At 41.1% G+C, this 25,258-nt stretch overlaps 2 protein-coding genes across 6 annotated transcripts in view; both read left to right on the forward strand.

The window, feature by feature from the left end:
• rttn (rotatin) overlaps positions 1–17,310 on the forward strand; it is a 30,801-nt gene extending 13,491 nt beyond the window's left edge. For 3 of the 4 annotated variants that reach the window (XM_085762614.1, XM_085762617.1, XM_085762616.1), the window contains exons 25-49: positions 198–440; positions 1,221–1,377; positions 2,484–2,650; positions 3,283–3,502; positions 4,505–4,633; positions 4,811–4,921; positions 5,457–5,615; positions 6,024–6,101; positions 6,866–7,064; positions 7,239–7,336; positions 7,436–7,523; positions 7,861–8,062; positions 8,344–8,434; positions 8,793–8,943; positions 9,165–9,302; positions 10,125–10,327; positions 10,450–10,555; positions 10,924–11,021; positions 11,243–11,320; positions 11,803–11,929; positions 14,621–14,814; positions 15,042–15,312; positions 16,562–16,665; positions 16,965–17,034; positions 17,141–17,310. In XM_085762614.1, the coding sequence (XP_085618740.1) occupies positions 198–440; positions 1,221–1,377; positions 2,484–2,650; positions 3,283–3,502; positions 4,505–4,633; positions 4,811–4,921; positions 5,457–5,615; positions 6,024–6,101; positions 6,866–7,064; positions 7,239–7,336; positions 7,436–7,523; positions 7,861–8,062; positions 8,344–8,434; positions 8,793–8,943; positions 9,165–9,302; positions 10,125–10,327; positions 10,450–10,555; positions 10,924–11,021; positions 11,243–11,320; positions 11,803–11,929; positions 14,621–14,814; positions 15,042–15,312; positions 16,562–16,665; positions 16,965–17,034; positions 17,141–17,220 (3,562 nt within the window). In that variant the 3' untranslated portion in view covers positions 17,221–17,310. The remainder of the gene's footprint in view (positions 1–197; positions 441–1,220; positions 1,378–2,483; positions 2,651–3,282; positions 3,503–4,504; positions 4,634–4,810; positions 4,922–5,456; positions 5,616–6,023; positions 6,102–6,865; positions 7,065–7,238; positions 7,337–7,435; positions 7,524–7,860; positions 8,063–8,343; positions 8,435–8,792; positions 8,944–9,164; positions 9,303–10,124; positions 10,328–10,449; positions 10,556–10,923; positions 11,022–11,242; positions 11,321–11,802; positions 11,930–14,620; positions 14,815–15,041; positions 15,313–16,561; positions 16,666–16,964; positions 17,035–17,140) is intronic. The other variant, XM_085762615.1, reaches the window with a different exon arrangement.
• Positions 17,311–18,017: 707 nt separating this feature from the next.
• On the forward strand, positions 18,018–22,977 carry cd226 (CD226 molecule). Of its 2 annotated transcripts, none has more exons than XM_085763463.1 (6): positions 18,018–18,233; positions 18,956–19,276; positions 19,509–19,904; positions 20,267–20,369; positions 20,964–21,018; positions 21,643–22,977. In XM_085763463.1, the coding sequence occupies exons 1-6, from the start codon at positions 18,170–18,172 to the stop codon at positions 21,775–21,777; spliced, it is 1,074 nt and encodes a 357-aa protein (XP_085619589.1). In that variant the 5' UTR covers positions 18,018–18,169; the 3' UTR covers positions 21,778–22,977. The 2 variants fall into 2 exon arrangements, with proteins under 2 accessions (XP_085619589.1, XP_085619590.1); XM_085763464.1 differs by having other exon boundaries at positions 22,687–22,934.
• The last annotated feature ends 2,281 nt before the right edge of the window (positions 22,978–25,258 follow it).

Here is a 25,258-nt window from a genome sequence, read left to right on the forward strand (position 1 = left end):
CTCAGAAAACATCTCTCTAAGGATGACTCATAAATGTCTCATCCCCCCCAGATTGGTGATCAAATATGTTTGTTAATGCAGTCATTAGTATGCTTCAGAGGCTGCTGCTTATGCAACATACTTGTCAGCACATCAATAGCCATGTAATCTGATTTTTGAATATATTTTTTAAACCATTTACATTTTGTTCACCACAGTTTTCATCCTGACTTGAAACTATCGGCGGCCCAGGCTCTGTCGCTAAAGGCGATGCACCTTCCTGCTGCGCTGCAGGACTGCATCCAGACCATCGTCACGGCAGCAGGACACAGCTCTGTGACCTCTGCGCTCTCCAGGCTCGGCCTCTACTTGCTGATTGACAGATTGGCTCTCCCTCACATCCCCACCCACAGCTGCAGAGACACCCTGAGCTCCCTCACTTGGCAGGCAGCAATGACCAGGTACTTAGCACACAAATCTAAAGATTCATGTGCAGCAGTTTCACATGCTAATAACCAAGTCAGTAAATATATCTTGTTAAGGTTTATGAATTAAGAGAATAATGGGAGGGTTTTATAGCTGCCATTATTATCACTGCTGTGGAAGAACAAAACAGTACTTGCTGTGAACCAAATGTTTTCCACGGCTCAGTGAGCACAGTATGACTCCTTCTTTTGTCTCATTTTGCAAAATTGGCATGTATCAATGGCATTAAATTCTTTGTCTGTTTACTGTGCACTCTAATAATGATTAAAGTGTGATACATTATTATTTAATTTTTCAACTTTGATTGATCCACATATTTCTCAAGTTTTAAACCACTCAACAATAAAAAATGTAGTTTTTCTTTATAAAACTATTACAATTATTGGCTAAAAAATGATCTGCTCCAATCTTTTAGCTTCACCTCAACATTTTGAACAATTGATATCTATCACTGCCTCCATGAAAGAACTTTTAAGTATTAATTATCTTATTATCTCTCTCTCAAAGTAAAGGTTTGCCATATATTGTTTTGTGTAGGTATGTCTGTCTCTTCTATCATTTCCATTATGCATTGATGTTTGACAATGAAATAAGAAAATAAGATAAAGAAAACAAAAGAAGAAACATTGGGAAAGATAAGTGGATAAAATCTTAGTGTCTTTGTCAGTGCACTTCAGAATATGTTATTACATGTTATTTTCCGAACCTTTTCTCTCCGTCTTGTTGACATGGTCTTTGTCTCTTCATCCCTGCAGGTTTCTTCAGGTGCGTCCAGCCTGTGTTGAGGATGAGAGGTTGCTTGTGGGCATTGTTGCATTTTTGAATGCCTACTTCAGACAGATGCACACCGAGTTCACATCTGGCCCAGAGGACAAGGACCTGCGCTGGATACTGGAGCTGCTTCTCAACCAGGTACAGACAATTTCCGCTCTCTGGACAAGCCTGAGAGGAAAACCCCATAGAGCAGAGCTGTATTGTTTTTTTTTGTGTGTGTGTGGTTGTACATAGTTTAAAGGGATATTTGATTTTTTTTTACACTGGCATTACATTGAATCCAGAGGTTGAAAACTCCCCAGGTAGCCAGGAGCTGTCTTATCAATTTGTATTATTTAATCATATTCATACACACTGCAGTAGCTCACCTTTGGTGTGTGTATTGTGTGGCTGTAGAATATGTGCATGTATGTGTGTGCGTCACTGTTAGCTAGTAATCTGGTTAGACACTCAGAGGGGTATACACCTGTAATCAAAGCTTTAATAAATCACACACCGTCAGACAAGCCAAACATATTACTCTCTCATAACAAGAGAAAGGCAGTATCACAGCGTATCACCTCGTACCTGCGGCACAGATTATTTCCTGAGCTCTTAAAACAAAGTTGGAATCATACTATTGCCTGAGGAGAAGAATCACCACACTGTTGTAGTGGGGAGAGCTGCTTTTAGGATTTAATCAGTATCACCTTGGCTTTCTCATTAATGTGTGTGTAAACAATAAGCCCTCCCCTGGCAGCTAAAGCAGACTCGGATTGAATGCCTGGTAGGGGTGAGCAGCTCTGCTCCAACTTTCCTGTAATTACTGAGCTGTTTCAGGAACATCTGTCGCTCCCTACACTTGCATTAACTATCTGCTCAGCATGCACCGCTCAGTAAGAGATTCTGCATCTGAGTTTTGAAAGGAGAGCAGGAATACACTTGTCAGCTTCCTCCACATCTTCCCTCCACGGGTCAGTTTGTTTGAACTGAGGGGCTGTCAGATACCTTTTGTTTAACTATTAATCCGCTGAAGTTAATAACCCGTCTGCACATGTGTGTATCTTCTGTGCATGCAGAGCACAAGAGGGAATACAAAGAATACAAAAGCTAATAAGGCATTCATAACTCAAAACTAAGCATGCAAAATGAAGTAAAATCAAGTTAATAACAAGCAAAAAAGTTGTGAGGATGATGTCAGTCCAAAATAATTACATGGAAACAAACAAACATACCAATTAAAAATTGATGTCCATTTACTGCAGGAGACAGCGTCCCTCCTTAATTTGCTGCTTGTTGTGGAGACCCAGACCTCAACCCAGAGCCCAGGGGACCCAGATGAAGCGAAGAACCACATCAGCCAGAGACTGCAGCGAGAGCTCACCAGCTTCTTTAATACCTTGCTCCTCTGCCTGACATACACCACTGACAGGTACCAGGGTTTCATTGCAGAGTCAAACTGAGGGCAGTTGAAAAGGTCCTTTGCTTTGTCTTCATTACAATTGAGGTATTAGTTGTAAAGCTGCAAATGAAAGCTCTATGATAAACTCACTTCCTACATTATCATACTGCAATAGGAATTAATTTAGTTTTTATTTGCTTATCAAATATTATGAAGTAATGATATTACGGAGGCATAGCTGACCTTCAAAGACCCTTCTTCCTCTTGCAATATACCAGAATATTTTCAGCATCAATCTCTTTTTCAAAAAAACAAATTATTTTCCTGTTAGTGTAATGTATTGAACTATACTCTTAGGTAATGCTGCTCAGCCTTCCTATGGGGCTGGGAAATTGATTAACATCCGCATGTAAAAAGATAATGATGACTTCTGCCACTGTAGGGGAAATGCTTATTTCAGTTGATCTGTGATGGAAATGCTACGAACTTAATCATTTACAACATGACAGTGAATGCTAAACACATAAAAAGTCACACATTTATGATTAGGAATTGGTATGCCGGTTGCCTTCATTGTCTTTTCTTCTTCCCTCCTGTCTTGTCTGATGTGCTTGGTATTTCTCTCTCTCTGTCTCTCTCTCTGTCCTTTCCTGTCTGTCCAGGCTATGTCTGGCATTAGCAGGCCCCTTCAAGAGCCAGCTGGCAGTATGTTTGCTTCGCAGCCTGCGGGTGTCTGACGCCCCGCGTTTCTATGGCCTTCCCAGCCTAGAGAGGACACTGCAGGGCATGGTCAGCCTGACTGCCCAGCCTGGCTGGAGCTCCCACTGCCCCGACCTGGAGCCTGTCTCCCTCTGCTCCAAGTATCTCAGTGGGCTATTAGAGGTATGTGCTTGCATGTTGTGAGCATGTGTGTGTGCTTGTGAACGGCACATGTGTTCAGCTCCCTTTCTGCACACCGTTGTGCATATGTTCATGTGTTACATACACATATGCAAGCAGGTCTCACCAGAGATGAGGCTGCCTACAGAAATGAATAAAACAAAAAGCACAGTACTTTCTGAGGAATTAATTAAAATTAAGAAAAAATATGGTTGTGGGACATGAATCACAATAGGAAAAAATCTCATTGATTAGATATGCCACACTGTGAAGATGCTGATGAGATTAATCAACCTTGCCTATTCCATCTGTTCAGTTGTTCAACAGTCCATAAAACAATAGTGCAACACAGTGTAGACCAGCTTGCACAGCAGTCCTCAGCACAGAGGTGTCCAAACTTTTATTTTTGCTTGGGAATGAAGCCCCCTGTGGAATAGACTATTCTGTTTACACAATGAGCAGCATGTATTAGATGAGGAGGGGAGGCTAATTTCTTTTTCAGTCAGCATCTCCAGTAGCTGCTGTATAACAACCAGATATCGAACTTTTTCACCTCGACCTCCTCAGCCCCTCTGACCCACCTCTCACCCAGAACTCCTGGCACTGTAGGGCCCTAAAGCTCAGCAGGCCTTAGGCTCCTCTCACTTCAGCTGCTCTTCAGTGCAGTCCCACATCCTGATGGCACATCAAAGCAAAATAATTAGTCCCTGTTGTATTTAGCATTTTGGATGTAGTGAGTTGCATGACAAGTATACAGTACTCACTCAGTAACTCAGAAAACAAGTGCTCTTTGTTCAATCAACTGACTTTGTCTTTGTTGTGCAATGGCAGAAACTGGGAGCAACATGTGATAACAACCATTCACCAAACCCAGAAAACATGCAGTTCTGGCAGCCATGTTTTTGTAGGATGATGCATTTTGGATGGGAAACAATGAAAACACATGATTACACTGCGCTGTCTGTCATTTCAGTATTCCCAGTATAATCTCTGTCTTTTGTGCAGGTGATCTCCTCATTTTATGTTGAGTGGGGAGGCAACTCCATGTCTTTCATGGGGAAAGGTGTGACAAAGAATGCTGTCATCTGCTTGCTTCACCTGTCCCATGAGATGTTGGCTGAAAACAAGGACAAGGCAAGTGTCTATGCTCAGATTGTGCTGCAAGGACGCTGGTACCGGACTGACTGCGTCCACACTGTGTGCTACAGACTGAGGGATTTACTCTTTAAGCAGACAATGGATAACACAATATTAAACGCTTTTGGATTGCACCCAAAATCATGTTTTCCCCTTCATTTGGTTCTGCATCAGGACTTCATTTCCCAGTGGTCTTTGGGAAATGAGGCAGCTGTTGAAGAGGCTAATGCCTCTCATCTGGGATTGTCCTGGCTCATCCCACTATGGGTGGACCGCGATCAAGAGGTACAGACAATCTCCTCTGTTTTCTCATTTAATTGATCATAAACTCATTTGTACACTTAAACATTTACAATACAGGACAATATCTGTCTAAATATTCAGGGATTTCCTATTGATTTTACAGCTTAACTTTATGAACTCTTTCTCTCATGAAGTGAAGTTTGTAGATGCTTGGCTTTTGCAACAAAACAAACCTCATAAGAGATGCATAAAAACTCTCAGACAAAAAGAAGCACATGACAGACAGTCATACCAAATTCTCTGTCTCCAAAAATAACTCCCCACATAAGTGAGTCGAGCAGGCGCCCTTGACAAGGTAGACTCTGTCTTTGCCATCATCAATTTAAATGCTTGTCTAGTGTTATGAATAGACACTGTAGCCAAATGCACATTTAATATTGCTATAGATAGATCTCTCATAACATTAGCAGCTTCCACCTTGTTTTGAGGTTATTGCCCTACATCCATCTCTTCTTATTTTTCTCTCCGTCCTCAAACATCCACTTAAATCTGTGTCTCCCCCTCTCTCTCATGTCAGGTGAGGTTTGCCAGTTTGGGTTTAGGTGGAGCTCTGTCCTCGCTGCCCAGCGGGTGCCAGGCTCTGTGTGCTAGCTGTCAGAACATCAGCGGAGGTCTGTGGGGCACATTGCTCAACATCCTCCTGGATCAGCAGGAGAGCAGCATGGTCCGCAGGGAGGTAAGGATGTTCGAGCTGCAACTGTGCTCTGTAATTGTCTGTACAACCCTTTTTTTTTTCTTTTTTCTTTTTTTTTTAATTCCAGGCCAAAATCTAGATCGTTGGACTGTTTATTTTCACATTTGCAGTTTAAAAAAATGACCCTCATCTCTGGCAGATTGTTAAAACTCAACACCCACTGTTGGCGCTTTTTCCCAGAATTACTCTCAAGTGTGGTTAACACAACCATGAGACACAGTGAAAGCAAGGCATATTTCACTTTGACTAAATGAATGGTCAGAAAATGTTGTTGGCCTCTTATGTATTACCAGCCAAACACAGGCAGATGGCAGTGTTGCTGATGCAGTCTTAACTTGACCCAGTGTGTGTGTGTGTTCGCGTCTCTCCTCTTTCGGTTTGTGTACCCAGGCTGCATTTATCCTGCAGAACTTGCTGGTGATGCCCATGCCTGCCAACGCAGAGGAGGCCAAGGACTCCCACTGGCAGGTCAGCAGCTCTGCCAGCCAGTTAAAAAGCTTTTATAGACCATGAACTGTTTTCTCTCTGCTTCTCTTTCTGTTTCTATCTCCCTCCCTCCTGTTCCTAACTCCTCTCTTATTGAGCCCTGCAGGGTTCAAACCAGGGGTGTTTCTAGAATGGAGGCTCTACTGGGGTGCAGGCTTCCAGCACTCGCATCCAAAATAATTAAGTTTAAACACCAACAGCATCTTAATTTTGGATGTCATTACTTGTGAAGGGAGCTGCATGTCAGAGGTGATAAAATCTTCTTATCTTTTAAAAGCAAGGCTTGCAGTTTACAAAATCTGATCTAGTTGTAAGTGCCAGAGAAATGTTTATCAAGAGAGATATTCATAGCACAAATCAGGCCACAGAGAAAACGAAGAAAAAAACAAAACAAAACTCTGAGATCCAGCAATTGCCATGCAGGGACTTTTAGGGGAGAAAAAAAACAACAAAAAACTAGGACACAAAATGTCATCCAGTAGATGTGAAATGCCAGTCACATCACTGCCACAACTAAACTTTACAGGGTGAATTTCAGTCACACATTTGTTGTGGAAAATACAGATCTAGTGACAGAGGTTCAGGTGAAATTAACCCCTCTGTGTTAACTCCTATTCTTATCCTTGTTATTTCTGCTTCTTCTACTCTGTTCTTATTATAATGAAAGGTTTGTGGAGATAATGCATCCGTTTTTCTGTGCTCTCATCTCTGCATCTTTCACATATCCACCCCCTCTCCGCTTCCAGCACCCGTGTGTCCATGATGAGGTGACTGCTGTCTCTTTGGTGGGTCTTCCGGCACTGCAGGCTCTGCTCTACCACTGTCAGTACTTCCAGCATGTGGCTCTCTCTGCCTCCATTTGTTACAGAGGCAGGTACACGTTCCACCTACAGCCTCGTGCTGGAGCCAACAGTGGCGCCAGTCCTCAGGACAGTGATTCACTGGGTAAGCTGTGCTGCTTGTTTTTATGTCAAAATACCACCCTCATGATGGAGTACAGAAAGAGAGCCCACTTTTCAGTTTTGATTATATGAATCCGGAAATCTACAACCATCACTTGTGTTGTTGAAATTTACTTTTTTTTTTCTACCCAATCATTTTGTGAACCTGCCTCTGTAGATTCAGAGAACTCTCTGTGGTTCTGGAGATGTGACCCACCAGCGCCGACCACCATCTCTAGCAGACCCTCCAGCTCCCTCTCTACATCCAGCACCGTGGTCAGCAAGCCACTTGTACCTTCTGATAGACGCACCAGCAAATAAACAGCTACACTTAAAGTCAAGTGGATTCTCACTTCTTAATGTTTTCCATTACAGATGAGAGGCTCAGGGCCACACACCCCTCCGGCTCTCTCCTCATTGAGCATCTCCGAAGACGCCCCTGCCAGCAGACTGATGGCTCAAGGTACTACAAAGAGAGTGTGTGTACGTGTGTGTGCACACGTGCGTTCACAGTCATAGTAACACTGCATGGTTTAGTCTTCACACCACATAGATCTTCACATTTTCCTTTTGAAGAAGTGAGCCTCATTGTGGTCTGTTAAACTAAACTAAAGCCGCACTGTTTGTATTTCCTCTTACATAAACAGTTTAAAGAGTTGTCCTCTGATATTCTCCCTCAGTTTGATGTTGTTGATTATGTGGTCAGAGTATCTCCAGTCACAGACCGAGACGTGATTCACACAGTGTCTGTACCGTTGGGACGGGCTTCTCTATTAGTTGTCTATTGATGTGTCTCATAGGCCAGAGTGACACAGACACCAGCGAGTCAGTTACCTCCCAAGACTCCCGACAGGGCGAGCCCTCGGCCGTGGAGCCCGTTGTCATGGTAACTCCCGACCTTCTGACGGCCCACTGTGGCCTGCTGACTAATCTGCTGGCCATCCTGCCAGATTTTACCCTCACTGCCATCCGACACAACCGGCTCCTCCAAGCCTTGGCCAGGTAAAAGGCCACATGCTCATTACACATAAACACAGTATAATACAAACAAAAATATAACAGTTTCAACAGTTCATTACTTATTACTTATAACACATTCATTGTTGTTGTTTTCAATAGAAATAAAGCTTTTCTCAGTGTAAATTGATTATAAGATTAACACTTTAACCCCAATAATAATAAAAAAAAACATGAACAAATATGTGCATATTCTCTCTCTCATAGCTGTAATCACCTCTATCCACTCTTTTGCAAATACACACTTCTTTTCTTTTCTTCCTCAGTCTGGTGGATATCAGGCCCATTGAGAAATGTCTGACTGAACTGAGGACACCCAACGTCCTACCAGGAGTGAGAGAGGACATCAAGAGTCAGGTAAGAAACACTCGGACAGGCAGATCTGAAGAAGTTTTTTTTTCCCATTATCGTGACTAATCACTAAGAACATGTGCTGGTACGTTTCAGTTTCAGTTTCAGTTTCAGTGTCAGTGTCAGTTTCAGCAGTGCAAAGCTGTCTCAGGCTATCTCCAGGTTTTAGTGTGGGTGGAATATTCAACAATCTCATACCACTGCTGTTACAGCTAGAAAGATTAGCTTTTACTTTCTCACTTTAACTCTTTTTTTTAGTCTACATTAATTTTCACCTGTAGTATAAACTTATCGTATAAATAAAGTTGGGCATGCATGCTTGTTGTCTGTATTAATTCCTGCCTGTGTGTGTGTGTGTTTCTAGTTTGTGACCCTGCTTCAGTTCCTGTCCAGCTTCTCTAAGCTGCTGCAGTCATGTGTCACGGTGAGCCAGGAGCTGATTCCTGAACTGGACTTCCTGAAACAGCTGTTGACCACGCTGGTTGCAGTGCTCATGCTGGACATCAAAGGATTAGGTCAGACTTTATAATCAGTTTGGATTTAAATAAAAAAGTTAGATCGAAAAGTTAGTATGAATAGTGTCCAATATCCCATTTATATACTGTATATCTACACACTATCCTGTATGTATCCCCGCTCCCTCTGCAGTGTGTCCCACAGTGTGATCTGTGTGAGTGTGACTTTGTTGGCTGTTCTCATGTCATAAAATGTGTGACTCACTCTTTCCCCTCTTCAGATGCAGGTACCCGGGACACGGTTTGTGCATGCTGGGCAGACGCGTTTATGCTCCTGGCTACTCTGGTGAGGAGGGACAGCTCAGCAGTGTACCCATCTGTCTCTGCTGCGCTGGGGAGACGCTGGCGGACATTCGCAGGTACACAGATACTCGGTTTCAGATTGCGTGTGTATGTGTTAAAGTGAGTGAGTAAACATGACAAAATGTATAATTTATTTGATTACTTGCACCATTTGATTAATTCTAATCTTGCAATATAGATTATTATTCACAATATGCAAAAATAGATGATTGTTTACTTCGGTAACATTTAGGTGTTTCATTGAATTTGAATTAGCCACTGTACATAAAGAATCAAGATCTTGACACATGATGAAATTGGGCTGTAAAATCATTTTTTGCTCAATTCATAAAGGCTAATAATCATGATTAGGGTAATTATGCTGTTTGCAGCAACTCACTAAATCATCAAGATTAGCATTTTAGCTTTTGTGCAGCCTTAATTCTGGTTCAGACAAAAGGAGTTTTTATCATAATAACACATTTGATGCATCATTACTGCGTATATTAACTTCCCTGAACAGATGCTCGGATAAGATAATTGCATCCTGTCCTTATACTACCTCTACTCCTCCCACTCATCTTCTTCTGTGATTAATGGTGGAGCAGGGAGAAGTGATGAGTCCAGTAAAAGATGAATGCTGAGCCTTTGTCCATGTTTTATGTCGATGTGTACATGTTTACGATATCTGGGTGTTGGCATACACATTCAAATGATTTGTGTGTTCTTCACTTGCACATACTGCCTCAGTCATGGACAAATAACCAGCTGTCAAGGGATTTAAACAGTGCATTTGCCATTTTGTCTTGATGTGATTCAGCATGTACTGCCTTGTCATTCAATAAAAAGAAGCTGTTCTTCCAACTTACTTTTCTTTTTTTTCCCCTGTGTGCCTACAGGAACTTTATCAGTGTGTGTGACTGAGAAGTTTGCAGAGCCTCTCCTCCACACAGTTGCTCTGCAGTTCCTCTGTACAATTTTCACAGAGGAGGCAAAGAGTCGGAGCGAAGAGGCCACGACTCCCAACTCCAAGTATGCAGCTGCTTTGTCTGACATTGTGAACGGCCCCTCGGCCAGCCAGCTGTGTGAGCTGTTGCTGCAGGTAGGCAGAGGTGGCATGTGGTATTTCCTCGTGTGCTCATGGCAAAGTTGCGGTAGCTTTGATGGTATTGTTGGAGTTTGTAATTATGTGCAATGGTCACCCTGTCCCTCTGTTGATGCCAGAGTTTGGATAAGAGGACCTTTCAAGACCCTTTAAAGAAGCTGACAGCCAGAGCTCTGATGACTCTGCTCGCTTGCAGTCCCACAGCTCAGAACCATGCAGCCAAAGGTAATTCCCAAACCTCAGGAAAGCATTAGTCTGTCACCTGTTTTTCTTTTTTACTTCTTTTTCTTTTACTCCTTTAAATAAAAAATGACTCACCAGCCTTTTGTAGATCCCCAAAAGACCCACATAATGGTTTCTCCATGTTAACCAAAATTATTAAACCCTGTCATGCAAGCTTCCAAAAATACTACATAAGAATTACTATTATCCTCATCACATCTCTCAACCAAGTGCTCAGTTTTCCACCATTAATTAGAGGGCTTTTTTTGGCAATAACAGTGCATATCTTGTTGTCAATCTGGAAATAATTAACAGCGTTAAATCTGTATCATTTCATCTTATTCTGAACCTCTGACTTCGTTGTGTTGCAGCTGGTTTAATTGACAGCTATGTGGAGCAAATGAAGCAGACTCACTCCCAGCTGCACCTGGAGTCAGTCCGCCGCAGCAAGGCTTCACACCGCAAAAAGGTGAGCAGAGACCAGCTGGAAATTTCCAGTCTCAGCTTTTTCTATGCCGCCACTGTTTTTTTCCGTCAGGTAGAATAACAATCTGTGTTCAACATGGATGAGTTTTTAGATAAACATTATGAACATCGTTTTACTCTTCTCGAGGAGCAAATGTGTAGTAAAGGGTGTGTTTTGACATGGAATAATTATTGATTTTTGTGTTGTGTTTTCTATATCATCAGGAAGAGGGCTATTTAAAGGAAGTCAAGCTGACTGTGGAGATCCTGCGGAGCGCTCTTTACTGCAACGATGAATGCAAAGTGAGCCTCAGTGTCTGCCTTTTAATTCCCCACTGCTAATTGTTTTTTAATGGAACCTCAGAGAACCAATGCTGTGCCTGTAAATGAGATCCGCCTAAATGTGCATGGCCCTGCTAACATCTCAGCAAGTTTAGCTTTTTAGACCCTGTAATGGCATTACTTACAAAGCATATTAGCCAGTTTTCATTTTCTAAGTGGCTGCTCAGTCACTGGTGGTTACCTCAGACTAAATAGCTGGAGAGACTCGACGGCAGTGCTCACCGTGCCATTATTTCCCTCTCAGCATGTTTTCTTTGCATGTTTATAAAAATATTGAGGCATTTATGTTGATTACTGCCATTTGTATCTGTCCCATTGTGTAAATCAGTGTCTCTCTGATATGTTATTATTACTTAAACCAGCTCTGCATCTGTAACCATACATGCTTGTATGTCCATGTGTTCTCTGGGATGTGATATATATCCATTTGCATGTGTGTGTAGGGGGTGGCCACAGATGCTCGCCTAACACTGGCCCTCTATGCTCTTTGGCCTTGGTTCCTATTGGACGACCCCACCATGGAAGCAGCGCTGGAGCTGCTGTGCGTCTATACGGCCAACTGCACCACAGGTCTGTATGTGTGCGTCTGTTTGGTCTGTCTGTATGTCTATGTGTTTGTGCAGGCACTGTGCCTGGCCCGTGCCAACCCATCGCCTCTGTCTGCGGCTAGCGATCCATCTGAGTCACACACACTTCGCACTAAGAGCCCCATTGTCCTCTCCAGTGACCACTGAACAACATTGTGTCTCACTGTATAAGACCAGTGCCTGCTTGCCTGCCAGTCACAATGGGCACAGTGTCAGGAGCTTGGGATCAAGCTGCATGGTTGTCCCGCTGTGTGTATGGCAACGGGTTTCAGGCCAGTGAGAGATGATGTGGGGAATGACAGAGCATCTCTGTGCTGCCTAAGTTATTGGTATTCCATCATGCAAATGTAAGAGCTGTCCATGTGGAAATCAGAACAGCAAACGACTTAGAATTAAAAAAAAGCTTTTTGATTGGTGAAAGGCGAGATTCATGGGGAGGAAACAGTGGGGTGATTTTTACTTTGATAAACGGCTCAAGGTCCCTTTGATATCTTTGTGTGTGTGTGTGTGTGTGTGTGTGTGTGTGTGTGTGTGTGTGTGCGCGCGCGTGCATGCATGAGTGACTGATGTAGTTGTGCAATGGAAATCAGTTTAGCAGTAAGGGAAGGAAGTGTTGCATGTGCAACACTTATGAACGTTTGTGTGTGTGCGCGCACGCCCCTGTTTGATTGGCACTGGTTCCTGAGTAGGTGTGTGTGCTCTGATCTAAACTCACTCGCTTTAGACCCCCCCATAAGCTCAAGCTGTGAAGCACCAGAAATCAGTGAAGTCAGGCACAGTATTTCCCTAAAGGTTAACTGAACAGCAGGTTGTGTTCAGGCTGCATGCAGCCAGGCTTAGTATTACACCATCCAGCCTCAGGCTACCATTTCATCTCCTGAGACTGCAACATTTCCACTGAATGTTTCATCTCCAGTCTACCTCCTTCATCCAAGGCTTTGTTTGCACTGCTAGTTCAAGTCAGATTGTTGTTTTCATCTCCATCACATATAGATATTTTTGTAGCAGCCTCAAAACTGGCTCCCCCTGACACACAAAAAGTAAAAAAACAAAAAAGAAAACATCTCTTTTTCTTTACTTCTACAGAATGATCAGCTCCATATGTTGCATGTTTTAGTAAATAAGTCAGATTTGAGGCTGCAGTGGGAACGACTTTGACTCAAATCAGTGAAGTAGATCCATTATAAAGCTTACCCTCTTGTCAATTACACGATACACAAGCTTTCTTGACAGGTATTGAGATAACCTCAGGCAAACATCAGCATGCGCCTGTTGCTGTATGGTATCATTTTAGGGATTAGCATAACCAACTAGCTGTCATGCTCTCCAATAAGCAACATCAATCAGTGTCAGACTATGTCATTTTTTTTGTGTGTTTACTGCTGCAGCAATTAGCCATGTCAGTTATACGGATGTTAATAAGGTGCCAAAAGAGAGATGGTTTATTCGCATTACTTATTTGTGTGTTATCCATTTGTGTTTACATTTCTGAATGGCCTTGTAATAGAATAAATTGTAGCAACAGCCTGGGGCCAAATAATTTCCCTCCCTCCCAGAGTCAGAGGGTTGTCATCATCAGTCAGAGTGCTTTCATGGTGAATGAAGATTAAAAGCCAGTTAAAAGATGAAAAAAAAAAAACTTTCAGAGGTGTTTTAAAGCGGCTGATTCAAGCCTCGCTTTCAAACTCTGACTGCGGAGGGGCTTCCACTCCTCTTCATCATTTTTGTCATTTGGCTAGACAGATTTTACATCAAAACAAGCTGTGCATGCAGCCGTGCAGAGATGTTTTGGTGTAGTGGGCAGACAACCATGCAGGTCAGGATTTTTTTTTTTCTTTTTTGCAGCCACTGGTGCTTGCTGCCCACCTAGCCAGCTTAAAGATAAACAGAAGCAACCAGTTCCATCAACAATAAGAAAAGTGTTTCACTGTGTTTGTAGCTGACTTTTGTTGATGCTAGGATATCTGGAGGTAGGAATTCAGTGCACTATAGAAGGACTATAAGGATGGTTACTGTTGATTAAAGGGATAGTTCAATATTTTTGGCAAACTGGCCTATTGCCATAATCCCTATACTCATAGCAGGGTTTGGGTTTGTTACCTTTAACTGTCGGTGCAAGCTATTTTTAGAACGGCAGAGCAGAGCCGCAAGCTGCTCAGAGCTACGCTACGGAGGCTGATGGGATTTCTTGGTTTCCCCCATCAAACTCATCAAATACACAATCCAACAACTCCAAAACGCTCTCGTGGACAAGTTGTGACCTGCACATTCACCACGCTATGAGATAATAATGGAACTTTACAAGCGGGAGTTGTTTTGGGGGGAAAATGCGGAGACTGCTTGCCGAATAAATGCCCCCCGACGGGATCAGTGGTTCTGCATGAATTTACAAACCTACTCCTATGATTATAGGGATTATGGCAATGGGCCAATTTGCCAAAATGTTGAACTATCCCTTTAATACTTCCTGAGTAACTGAGGCCACTGTTTTTGTAAATGTACTTACAGATGTCAATCAGATCAGCAGGACTCATGATAGGCTGCCCTAGTGACAGGGAGCATGTTTGTGGACGAGCATGTGTCCACTGGCGATTGATCGTTGTAGACTGTTAGACATCCACAGACACATTTTGATGATTAATAAGGTGATATTAATGTACTTCCTCTCTCCCAGCATGCAGTTCTCTTTGTGGCAGCGGCCCAGGTATTCCACCAGGGTCGAAAGGCACCTCCAGTAACTCTCTGATGCACGCTGTCATGAAGCTGGCCTCAGGGGTTGCCCCAGACAACAGCTCTACCCAGAAGCTAGCTTTCTCTCTCTTGGCTAACCTCGCTGTGTCCCGCGACTGCAGAGGCCTCCTGCAAAAGGTTCATACGACGCAATTTTGTAGACATGACAGTATGGGCAAGACAAATGCATTACTGATAATTTAAGTATATAAAGTGCTAACATTTGTTTTTTCTAAGAAGGATGTGAAAGTCAGTATCAGTTCCTATTCCTGAATATAGATGAGCCACTAAAGTGAGATGTTTCTTATCAACTGTTCACACTGAAACTCATCAGATTTCACTTCCTTCTTTTCTGTGACTGTCAGAATAACTTTCTGCAAGCCTTCCCCTCGGTGCCAATGCCAAAGGCAGGAGGTGTTAAAGCCACATCTGCAGGCGGAGGTGGTAGCCTACTGGGCCTGTGGCTGAGGCTGCTGGTCAGTCTCTCGTTCGCAGAGGACATCCAGCAGAGCATCCTTAGGGTGACCGGAGCCCTGGAACTTTTGGCAGACCTGGCACCACACCGGCGCCACGCGCTGCTCACCCTCCACAACCTCTGCTTCTGCCCTGGCAACAAGCCGCACATCATCGCTAATGGTATGAAATGAAAGCAGCGGTTTGATTTAACAATCTCACACAGAAATATGAAAGCAAATATGAAAGCATTTGAACAGAAAAAGAAATGGAACGACGATTTGTTTTTGATATGTCAGTGTGTCATTGTCTGATAAAATCACTGTTTCAAATATGAGCTGCTCTGTGGTTCCTCTCATTGATGACAGAGGAAGTCATAGCCTTTGATATGAAACAAATAGTTCTGGAAAACACATTTTCTTCTTTGCTGTGTGTTTTATTAAAAGATAGATATTGCGCTCATGTGAACTGTAGCATACAGTAGATTACATGTTTCCCTCTGCTTTGGTGACTTTATGGTAAGTTAACCACATCCTGCTGAAAGCACAGCATTGCAATCTATACCTCTTCTCAACTGTAACTACAAGAAAGCAAACAAGCATATTTATCATAAACCCAAACTATTATTTGAAATGAATTATTTCAAGATGTAAATTAATACAGTGTGATGGCTCACCTGGCAGAGCGTGTACCACATAAGCTTATTCCTAAATGCAGCGGCCATTTGTTTGAATCTGACCTGCAGCCCTTTACTGCATCTCATCCCCCCTCGCTCTCCCCTTAACCTTCCTGTCTCTCTCTGCTGTACTGTCATAATAAAGGCAAAAAAAAAGAAATACTAAATTAAATTTAAAAAAGGAATCTAGCCATTAAACATTTTCATGAGGGAAATACTGAGAAGGGTGTGATCAGTTAAGTATCAATTATGTCGAGTAAAGTAGAAAGGATGCAGCGGGTGTACAGTGTGTGGAGAAGCACGTAGAGGAAGTTGTGCAGGAGATTAAGAGACACAATGTGTCCCCCCCACATGCTATGCAGACTGCAGGTGGGAGTTGGGGCCCAGGTGGGTGTAATCTGTTGTGACATTATTTGTGTTTCCTGTGCAAAGATCACATTTCCTGCTTATGTTGAATCAATCATCTTAAAAAAGAAAGTTTATTTTTCCCCACATGGACTAGTAAAAAAAAAAGTCAAACTTAATGTTGCTGTGAAGTTTGAGAATGTGACCCAGATAGTGACAGTGTGCTATTTTCCTCTGTTGTTTTTATTCAGGTCAACTGCTTTTTACACTACAGGCTACTATGTAATATGGATTTTGATAATTACAATCCTTTTAAAGGATATCACTCTTAACTTTCTAAATTAAGAAATATTTTACTTTTTTTTTTCGTCTTGATGAACGCCTCTGATAATCTGCACATCTCTCCTTCAGACCAAGCCATGAAGGCATTGTTGTGCTGTCTGGAAAGTAAAGAGCTCGAGACGCGCAGTATGGGGGCTTCTGCACTTTGGGCGTTGCTCCATAACAATCAAAAGGTACATACACAAACACACACACATGCACCCAAGCTCTTAAAGTTTGTTTTAATGACTGCATATACTGGCTGGATTGTTGTGTATTGGTGATATGTCAAATTAAATTCTGAGGAGTTGTCATGGGATCTGCTTCTATGCCTGTTAGACATAAATAAATCTGCCTGAAATCTGCATTTTACTCTCATACACATGGCCGACCTTATTTATCTCTTGATTATAAATCTGAAAAAATATGTTCTCCTGGTTTTAGGCTCATTGCCATAACTCTTCCTAATTCGTTTTTTAAATTTCCTCTAAAGGCCAAAGCTACTTTGAAGTGTCCCTCTGTACGATTGAGAGTTGAGGAGGCACAAACCATGTCTAAGAAAGGTAAGCGTTAATTAATATAAATATAAATTAATATAAACATCTGACCTGACACTTCATCTGAACATTATAACTTCATTGTTTACAGTTTTTTTTCATTACCTTGCAGATGCTGAGAACAAGCAGCAGCCTACAAGTACCTACCTGTTGAAGTGCCTTGAAAACCTTTCCCAGCTGTTAAATAGCTGATTGTATTTATATGTTTACTTTGTTGGTTTTGTATCATGTTTCATATTGTTGTATTAATTTTAATATTAAAGTGCCAAGTGGCAGATTTTAGACAGTGTTTTATGGTCTATTTTAAACAAGACATTTCTCCATGCTAATCTCTGTATATGCCAGGTTGTGCAGTGCTATGACGTAATTGCTAATATCAGCATGCTAGCATGTTCAATGGAAATGCTATGATGTTGATGTTTAGCTGATGTGTCACCATATAACTTAAGCAAGTGTATCCATTAATATTTGTAAATTAACATTGAAATTAATGAAGGAATGGTCGGCAAACTTGTGGTAAATCATGTGCGGACCATGAAAGTCTATCAAAATTCTTTTACAAAAACATGCTAAAGTGAGAGGAGAGAGAAGTCATTAGACTTCATTCAAACAGGACATCGAACATCTTCTGATAATTTTTCTCTGAATTGCACATGTCCACCTCATGATGGCACTAGAGAAAAAGTTGGGAATCACTCAGGTCCATAGGCTTCATCTCCAGGGGACAAGGAATGTCTGTACAATAGTAGATACAGCATGGCTAAATACCACCTCATAAACTGAATTTTATTTCATTTAAAATGTACTTTTATATTTGAAAAAGACCAAACAGAACTATTAAAAAATGATTGCATAAAAGCTGAAAAACATTTGTAGTTGCAGAATTTCAGGCAGCTCTACAATTGAGAAAACTTCAGTATGTATCCCACCATGCAGCATTTCTCCATGAGCTTGCCTCCCACTCCCAGTCCTGGTGGTAAAGTGCCCCTCTGTGTGGAGAGAGCGAACAGTGGGCTACCATCAAGTGTGCCCCACTAGCTCAAGTGTGTCTCTGTAGCCAGAGAGCTAGCAGGAAGTGCAACTTGTGTGCCTCTCCACTCGTCTCATCAATGCTGCTTTCATTCTCCCTCGGTGGGGCAAGATGGAAGCTGTACAAAAGGACCACTGGTACTTTGTGGTACTCATCTTTCTCCCTTTTCTTAAAGGTATGGAGTTGATATATATTTTCTATGCTTCTATGTTTTCAGTAAATTTATCTTAGAGCAGACACATGATAAAACTTTTATTTACTTTGCTGAAAGTGTTGTCCTTTTGTCTTTCTCGATAGTCTGAAAACTGTATCTAATTTATTTTAATAAATTTATGATGTTTTACATTGTTTACTATGTTTAAATCACAATCAGTAATTTAAAGGATCCTTTATGCCATAGTTTCTCGCTGGTAGATGATGGCAGCAAAGCCTGTTATTGTTATAAGTTTTGCAATACTCTGAGACATTATTATTCCAAACCTGCCGTAATTCTCCCTGGAGCATCACTGAACTTGAAATCAGCTGTCATTCAGCTCGGGGGGAAAAAAAGAGGCTTTGAAAACTTGGAGGCTTGATCACCGGCTATTGTTAGACATGTTTATATGTACTGGCTCAAATTAGCCTAATTACCATTACCCAAGGGATGGCCTCAAAGCTGTGAATGGCTGTGGGAGTCCTCGAGTAAAGGATTTTATGGGGGGGAACTTGGTCTTTTATGCCACATTACATAGTCGTAACCACACTTTCTCTCAAATAGAGAGTTCCTAAACTAATAAATGTAGATGTTTAATTATGGTGTACCACATATAATTGGCAATGTACTGATTTTTATTTGATGAGACTGAATTAGGATGAATATGAAAATTGATTAATGTTATTTCTATGCACTCTGTCCAGTTGCTGTCCAGAAAGAGGTTGTTACAGTGCGACTGCAGGAGGGGATGATTCTTGACTGCTTGTGTCCATGGGATGGAAACCTCAGCATGGTGTCCTGGACTAAATTGCCAGACAAGTTCCCGTTAGCGGTTTTCCATCCAGAGTATGGCGTGTCCTTTTCTCCCCATCACATGGACAGGGTAGAGTTCCTGAGGACCACGCCTATGGATGGAAGTATCTCCATCAGGAACGTCACCCATCAGGATATCGGGTCTTACCACTGCTCTGTTCAGACCTTCCCTCAAGGACCGTGGACCAGGAACATTGAAGTGGAGGATTTAGGTAAAGCAGCAGACGGAGAGTATTACTGTGGTGATTTATTGACATGAAAAATGTTTGATTTGACTCACAATCTGGACTTTTCAGTAGTGGAAGTGGAAACTATGAGTCGGTCTCAGATCCCCAACCTCGCACTGTTGGAAATGAAACTTAACAGATAGCAATGTTTTCATTTCCACCACGCAATTAAGTTTCTTTCTTTCTTTCTATAACAAACTGTTTCCTGTGTTTGCAGATGAGCCCCCTGAAGAATCAGAAGAAGTTATCACAAAGACCCATACCACTGTGACCCCTGAGGTGACTGTAGCAGACGCAGAGCTGGTGGCAGAGCAGAACAACAACCTGACCATCAACTGTAACCACATGCACAACGGCACCATTCATCAAGTCATTCTGGAGAGGATGCCGCACAACCAGCCCTGGGGCATCATCGGTGTGTGTAAGAAGGTGGAGATGGGCCTGGTGAGTGAGGACTACAGCGAAAGGGGAAGCGTGAGCTGTGCCGACAGCCTGGACGTCAGTCTGCACCTGACAGGCGTGGTGCCAGACGACGGTGGTTACTACCGCTGTACCTTCAACACGGACGTGGGCGTGCAGGTCTACACCGTGCTGCTCACAGTGGCCATTCCAGGTACACAAACAGACATCATGCAGACATCATTCAAATCATTTCTCTAGAATAATTCATGCTCCTCATACAAGGGAAAAGAATAATGTCATATTTTTCAGTCGTGTCAGCTTTGCAAACATTCACAATGCTGAAACCACAACATCCCGTGGTCTGTCCCTGAGTATTGTGCTAGCTGTACGTGGGTGTGAGGGTCTGTGGGTGTTAGTGTTCACATAAGTGTGAATCTTTTGGCTGTCTGTATTGACACTATTGCTATCAAATCATGACAAGAATAACAACAAACACGATCTTAAAGAGAAAAAAACATTGTTATAAGCTTGTTTTGACCCTTGTTTCATTATTTATTCTCACTCTATAACCAGGTGGATTCAGCCTTTCTCTGTACATGATGTACATTTACATCGGGGCTGGAACTGCTTGCCTTGTTCTAGTCATTGTCATCATCATACTGGCATTTAGGCAAAGGTAAGATCTCACTATCTTTCTCTGTCTCTTTTACAAACAAAACATAAACATTCATCATGATAGTTAAATATGAATCTGTCTATTTGCTGACATGAAGTGCTGTGATCTTTGCAGTTGTAATCCCAGGGCTGAGTGACATACTTAAATGCAGTTTCATCCTTTTGTTTTAGTGTGTTAGCATGCTAATATTTGCTAATTAGAGTAAATTGCAATGAAATAAACAAATGCTGTCATAATCAAAATAACGATCATCCTCAGGGTATTTATAGAGGCATCAAATAGTTGCAGTGACATTTTATCCTTCATCCAACGTCATTGTGGTGCAAGAGAAATATTCAGTAGGATTCATCTCAAGGGGATCAAGAATGTTAGTTAAAAATTCAAGTAGCTGTTGAGATATTTGAATCTGAACCAAAGTGTTGGACTGACGGATGTTCAGAAATAAACACATATTGATAAGAAAATATTTTTAGTGTAGTGGGACTTTACATCTGATATTTCTCCATTAAAACTTTTGGTTAAAACTATTGCAACCTACATTCTTGGTGTTTGGTAGCACCTCAAGAGCTGGTTATTTGTGTCCAATGACCACAGGAAGAAGAGCAGGAGAGAGGAATACAGAGTCAAACTGCACCCATCCCAGAGACAGGTAAGTGTTGGACTCTTCATTATATCTACTTGTGTGTTTACACTTGACACCCTTAAGACTCTCCCCAACCTACTTATCAGACATGCTCTTCATTACGACCCCATTACACTTCACTATTAATCTGATTTACTACAGCACATCTCACGGCCCCATGATCATGCAACTTGATGCACTGCAACAAGTGCATTCAGACTAATGCAAACTAATGCTGCTTTACAGTTACTGTCAGTGTAACAGCTTCTGGATAATCTAAAACAGCAGCTTGTCAAAATGTGGGAGGAGTTGGTTGAAAATGTAATTTAATCTTTTAAATGACTTGGTAATGTGGATATGAATTTGTGTAACAATAATAGTGCTGATTAATGATGTAAAGATTCAAGTAATTCAGTAATCCTCATTTCCTTATAGCCATTTTTATTGAATAACTGTTCTGTATTATCTATAAATGTATTTAGTGTGAAAATACTGAATGCAGTTTCTCTCATATTTCAGATATGAGCCCATTTAGCATGACATTTTATTACTTTTTGCCAAGCTGCTGCACTATCACGATCAGGCTCACCACCTGCCACATGTCCTCGTATAACACCTCTAACGACCCCAACGTTTACCACATATTCACAGCCCAACTACTACGAGAACATCCCCATGTGCCCGAGGATTACAAAGAAGTCCAGACAGATAAGAACTTGCCCCGTGTACGCAAACCTTCAAACTGTGAAATCACAGACAACCAGACGTCAGCCTCGTGATAAATGAGCACACATAACTATGATGTACTGTGTAACACGAATGCGCAGTTTTTATCTGCCACAGATGTCAGTGCGCACCAGCTTTTTTTTTTTTTTGTACAAATAAATCATGTATATGAACAAAAATAAACGTAAGTTGACAAGTTATGAGTTTAATTTATTTGAGTTTCTTTTTTCTTTTTCTTTTTTTTTTTAATGAGATGCAGGGATGGCGCTGACACCAATTAATATTCAGGCTGTAGTTTGAAAAGCATTAACAAGCTGGTGCTCATGTAAGTCTCAGAAAGCTGACAAGTGTAGTTGGGTCCGGTCCGTAATTAAATGTAGCATGTGCTGCATAATTACTGTTGGGAAAATATTTGTTTTGGGCAAAACAATATTTGACAGTAACAATCATGCAGAGAGAGCAGACAAAAAGCCTGTATAATCATTCCTTTCACTTCCCTAACCCCTGAGTAAAATAATTGACAAAAGCTCGTGTAATTGCTCTCCTTTTACTTTCATCCCTCCTGGTTTCCATTCAGAGCTTGACAATGGTGTCTAATCATCTAACGGAAAAGAAAAGCAGTCACTCAGCACTGTACCATCACTTGAGACTCTTGCTTTCCCCTAAGGGCTCTCCGTTTAGGATGGCTGCATTCTAGTTGCAACAAGCTCTTATTATGAAAGCTAAACTCTAATTAGCTAATCCTGTGCTTCAGTTTATAGCTCCTTATACTTTGTCTATCTTTTTCTCAAACACATTTTATTTGATGGTACTGTAAGCTATCACAAGTTTTCCAAGTTGGATTTATTGTTGTTTTTTTTTGTTTTTTTTAAGCTTGCCTGTATGCTAATGTAAATCAATATTTAAGGATTGTGGTAGTACTGCTAAACTGTGTGTTGTTTATGTAATGTGATTCATTTATCTCCATAGAAATGGAGGCAGTGGCAGAGGCAGTAATGGATATGCGGGCTATTCCGCAAGCAAACAACACAAATGTGGACGGGGTAGAAATGTGGAACATAAACGGACAATATAGTTTTGGAATCACAAGATTTTACCTTCATTTTCTCATCTTGCTGTTCCTGACAAAACGGTAGAACCTGCAAGTGTACATGTGACTCCTATGTGATACTTTTGAAATGTGTGTGTGATGAACATTACTGCTGATAATGTGACTGTTGATGGCATGCAATGCTATGAATAAAACATAGTACCAAAGCCACTAAAGCCCCCTTTTTTCCTGTTATGTGGGTGTATGACAGTGGGAAACTAAACTGAAATAAAAACGAACTGTAAAATGAGAACTATGTGTAGGAAACCAAAAAATTTACAGAAAATGATTTTCCTTTTCTACCAGCACCTCTGAAGCTCTCTGGTTAACACACCCCACACCACAGTGAGGTGTTGCTTTTTGATGTCAGCCTGATCGTACAAGCGAAATTCCTTTTATATTTTACTTACCTTGTACTCTAAATGTCTGTTGACTGAAATAAAATTGCTTAAACATGATAGAACATTCAATTTATTACCATTTTATCATCAAAAACATTACATATGTACATTTAGTGAAAACTGTAGTCCTACACTCAATGTATTCAAAGTGCTTTTAACATATAATCTGACAGAAACAGAACACAAACTGTGGTGGACACTAACACGATCATATAGTAACAATAACAGAAATTATGATGACATGTCGTACCTACAAACAAGTGAATGGCTACAGTAAACAACAAAAAATTCAAAAATGATAAACACTGTCAACTAACTCTTTCCAGTCAGTGTAGCTCTATTGCCCCAAACATAGTGGAACTATTGTACATACATTTATTAACCACACTTGAGTTACTGAGAGACTCAAGACAACTAGAGCAATGTGGCCAGTCAGATATGTCAACTGTCTTACCTCCCTACAGACTCTACACTGTGATACAGACTGACACCTGTTTTCTTTTAAAGATGGGCACTTTGCTTTAGGCTCAAATTGATATGAAAGTTGAGTTCTCCTAAAAACAATATACAAAATAAAGTGACTGCAAAATTCAAATTCAACTTCAACACAACATTAGTGCATGTACATTTATATCCACTTCTCCAGGAATCTACCTACTATACTTCTAAACATAAACCCAAGAGAAAGCAAAATCAACAAAAAAGTAATTAAGTTTGACGGTGAGGGACTGCTTTGCTGCCTCAAAGTGATTGTCGTTGGTATCGTTTTTCTTTTTTTTCAGTGTTACTTGTTGCTGTAATGTCTGTCACTTTGATGCCACAAAAAAGCTTCTCGTTTTTATATGTGTCAAGGTTGTCTAAAGACACCTCTGCCACATATAGGCCCACAGTATTTGAAGAGATTAATCCGTCTCGACTGAAAACCCGCAACAGGCAAAAAAAAAAAGTGTTAAAAAGGTCTCTGGTTCAGTTTTGTTTTTCAGTGCAAAGTTGGGTCTACACTATTAAAGAGAAACTTTAGACTTCTCAAAACTGTTATAGGAGGTACTGTACAGAGCTAGCTGTTCTCTGCACATGGGTAGCTAACGTCAAGGCCTGAAGACGCCATAGATATATATATATCTACTGTATGTGAAGACGCTGCTTGGGTTAGATTTAACACATGTGGTCTGTGGCGGAAGGCACTTCTTAAACATTTTCATCACAGCTGCAACATATTCTGTGATACATTTTGCTCACATGCTATGAATTTAATGAAAATATGTTCTGCTGATGTTGTAAATTTTAATGACATTAGTGTAATTAATCTGCTAATGGATGTAAAAGAAGATAGCATCAACAAATCTAACATTTTTTTATCCTATCTCTGGGCAACAAATTGAATCGAAGGCAACTGGACTTGGACTATTTGTCTAAGCAGACGCTTCGTCTCTTATCCAAAGTGCTTCATCATTTCGCAACGCATCAGTCTGACTAATCCTCACTAGTCTGACTAGTGACGTCTTCCTAGACAAATACAGGTCCAGTTGCCTTTGATTAAACTTGTTGCCCAGAGATAACAATGACCTGGATGAATGAGAATATCCATAGACATCTTTTTATGCTGTTTTCCTTTTTTTTTTAATCAAAATTTTGACCTGTGATTAGATGTTTTATTATTTCATAAAGGAACAGTTTGAGTTTAAGGAAATTTACTTGTTTTCTTGACAAGAGTTAACTAAAACCAACAGCTGTTTAGGTTTAATAGCCAATACTTGCAACAGCAAAGCAAACAGAGCTTGGCTCTACTTATATGTATAAATTTAACCACTAAACACATTCAATCTATACAATAATTAAACCAAATAAACTGTAAAACTGAATAGTCACAGTTGTGTGGGGTGTTGGTCATAGCCAGCGGCTGACCCCTGTTTTCCTTTCTAGGCTAAGCTAACAGTTGTCTGGGTGCAGCTTCATGTTTAGGACACAGTCATGAAAGTGGTATCAATATTTACTCATTTAACTCATGACAGTGAATAAGTGCATTCCATTGACATCAAACAAATAAGTT

This window comes from Trachurus japonicus, chromosome 20 (genome assembly GCF_045865225.1).
Source record: "Trachurus japonicus isolate A0001 chromosome 20, Traja_1.0".
Lineage (NCBI taxonomy): Eukaryota > Metazoa > Chordata > Actinopteri > Carangiformes > Carangidae > Trachurus > Trachurus japonicus.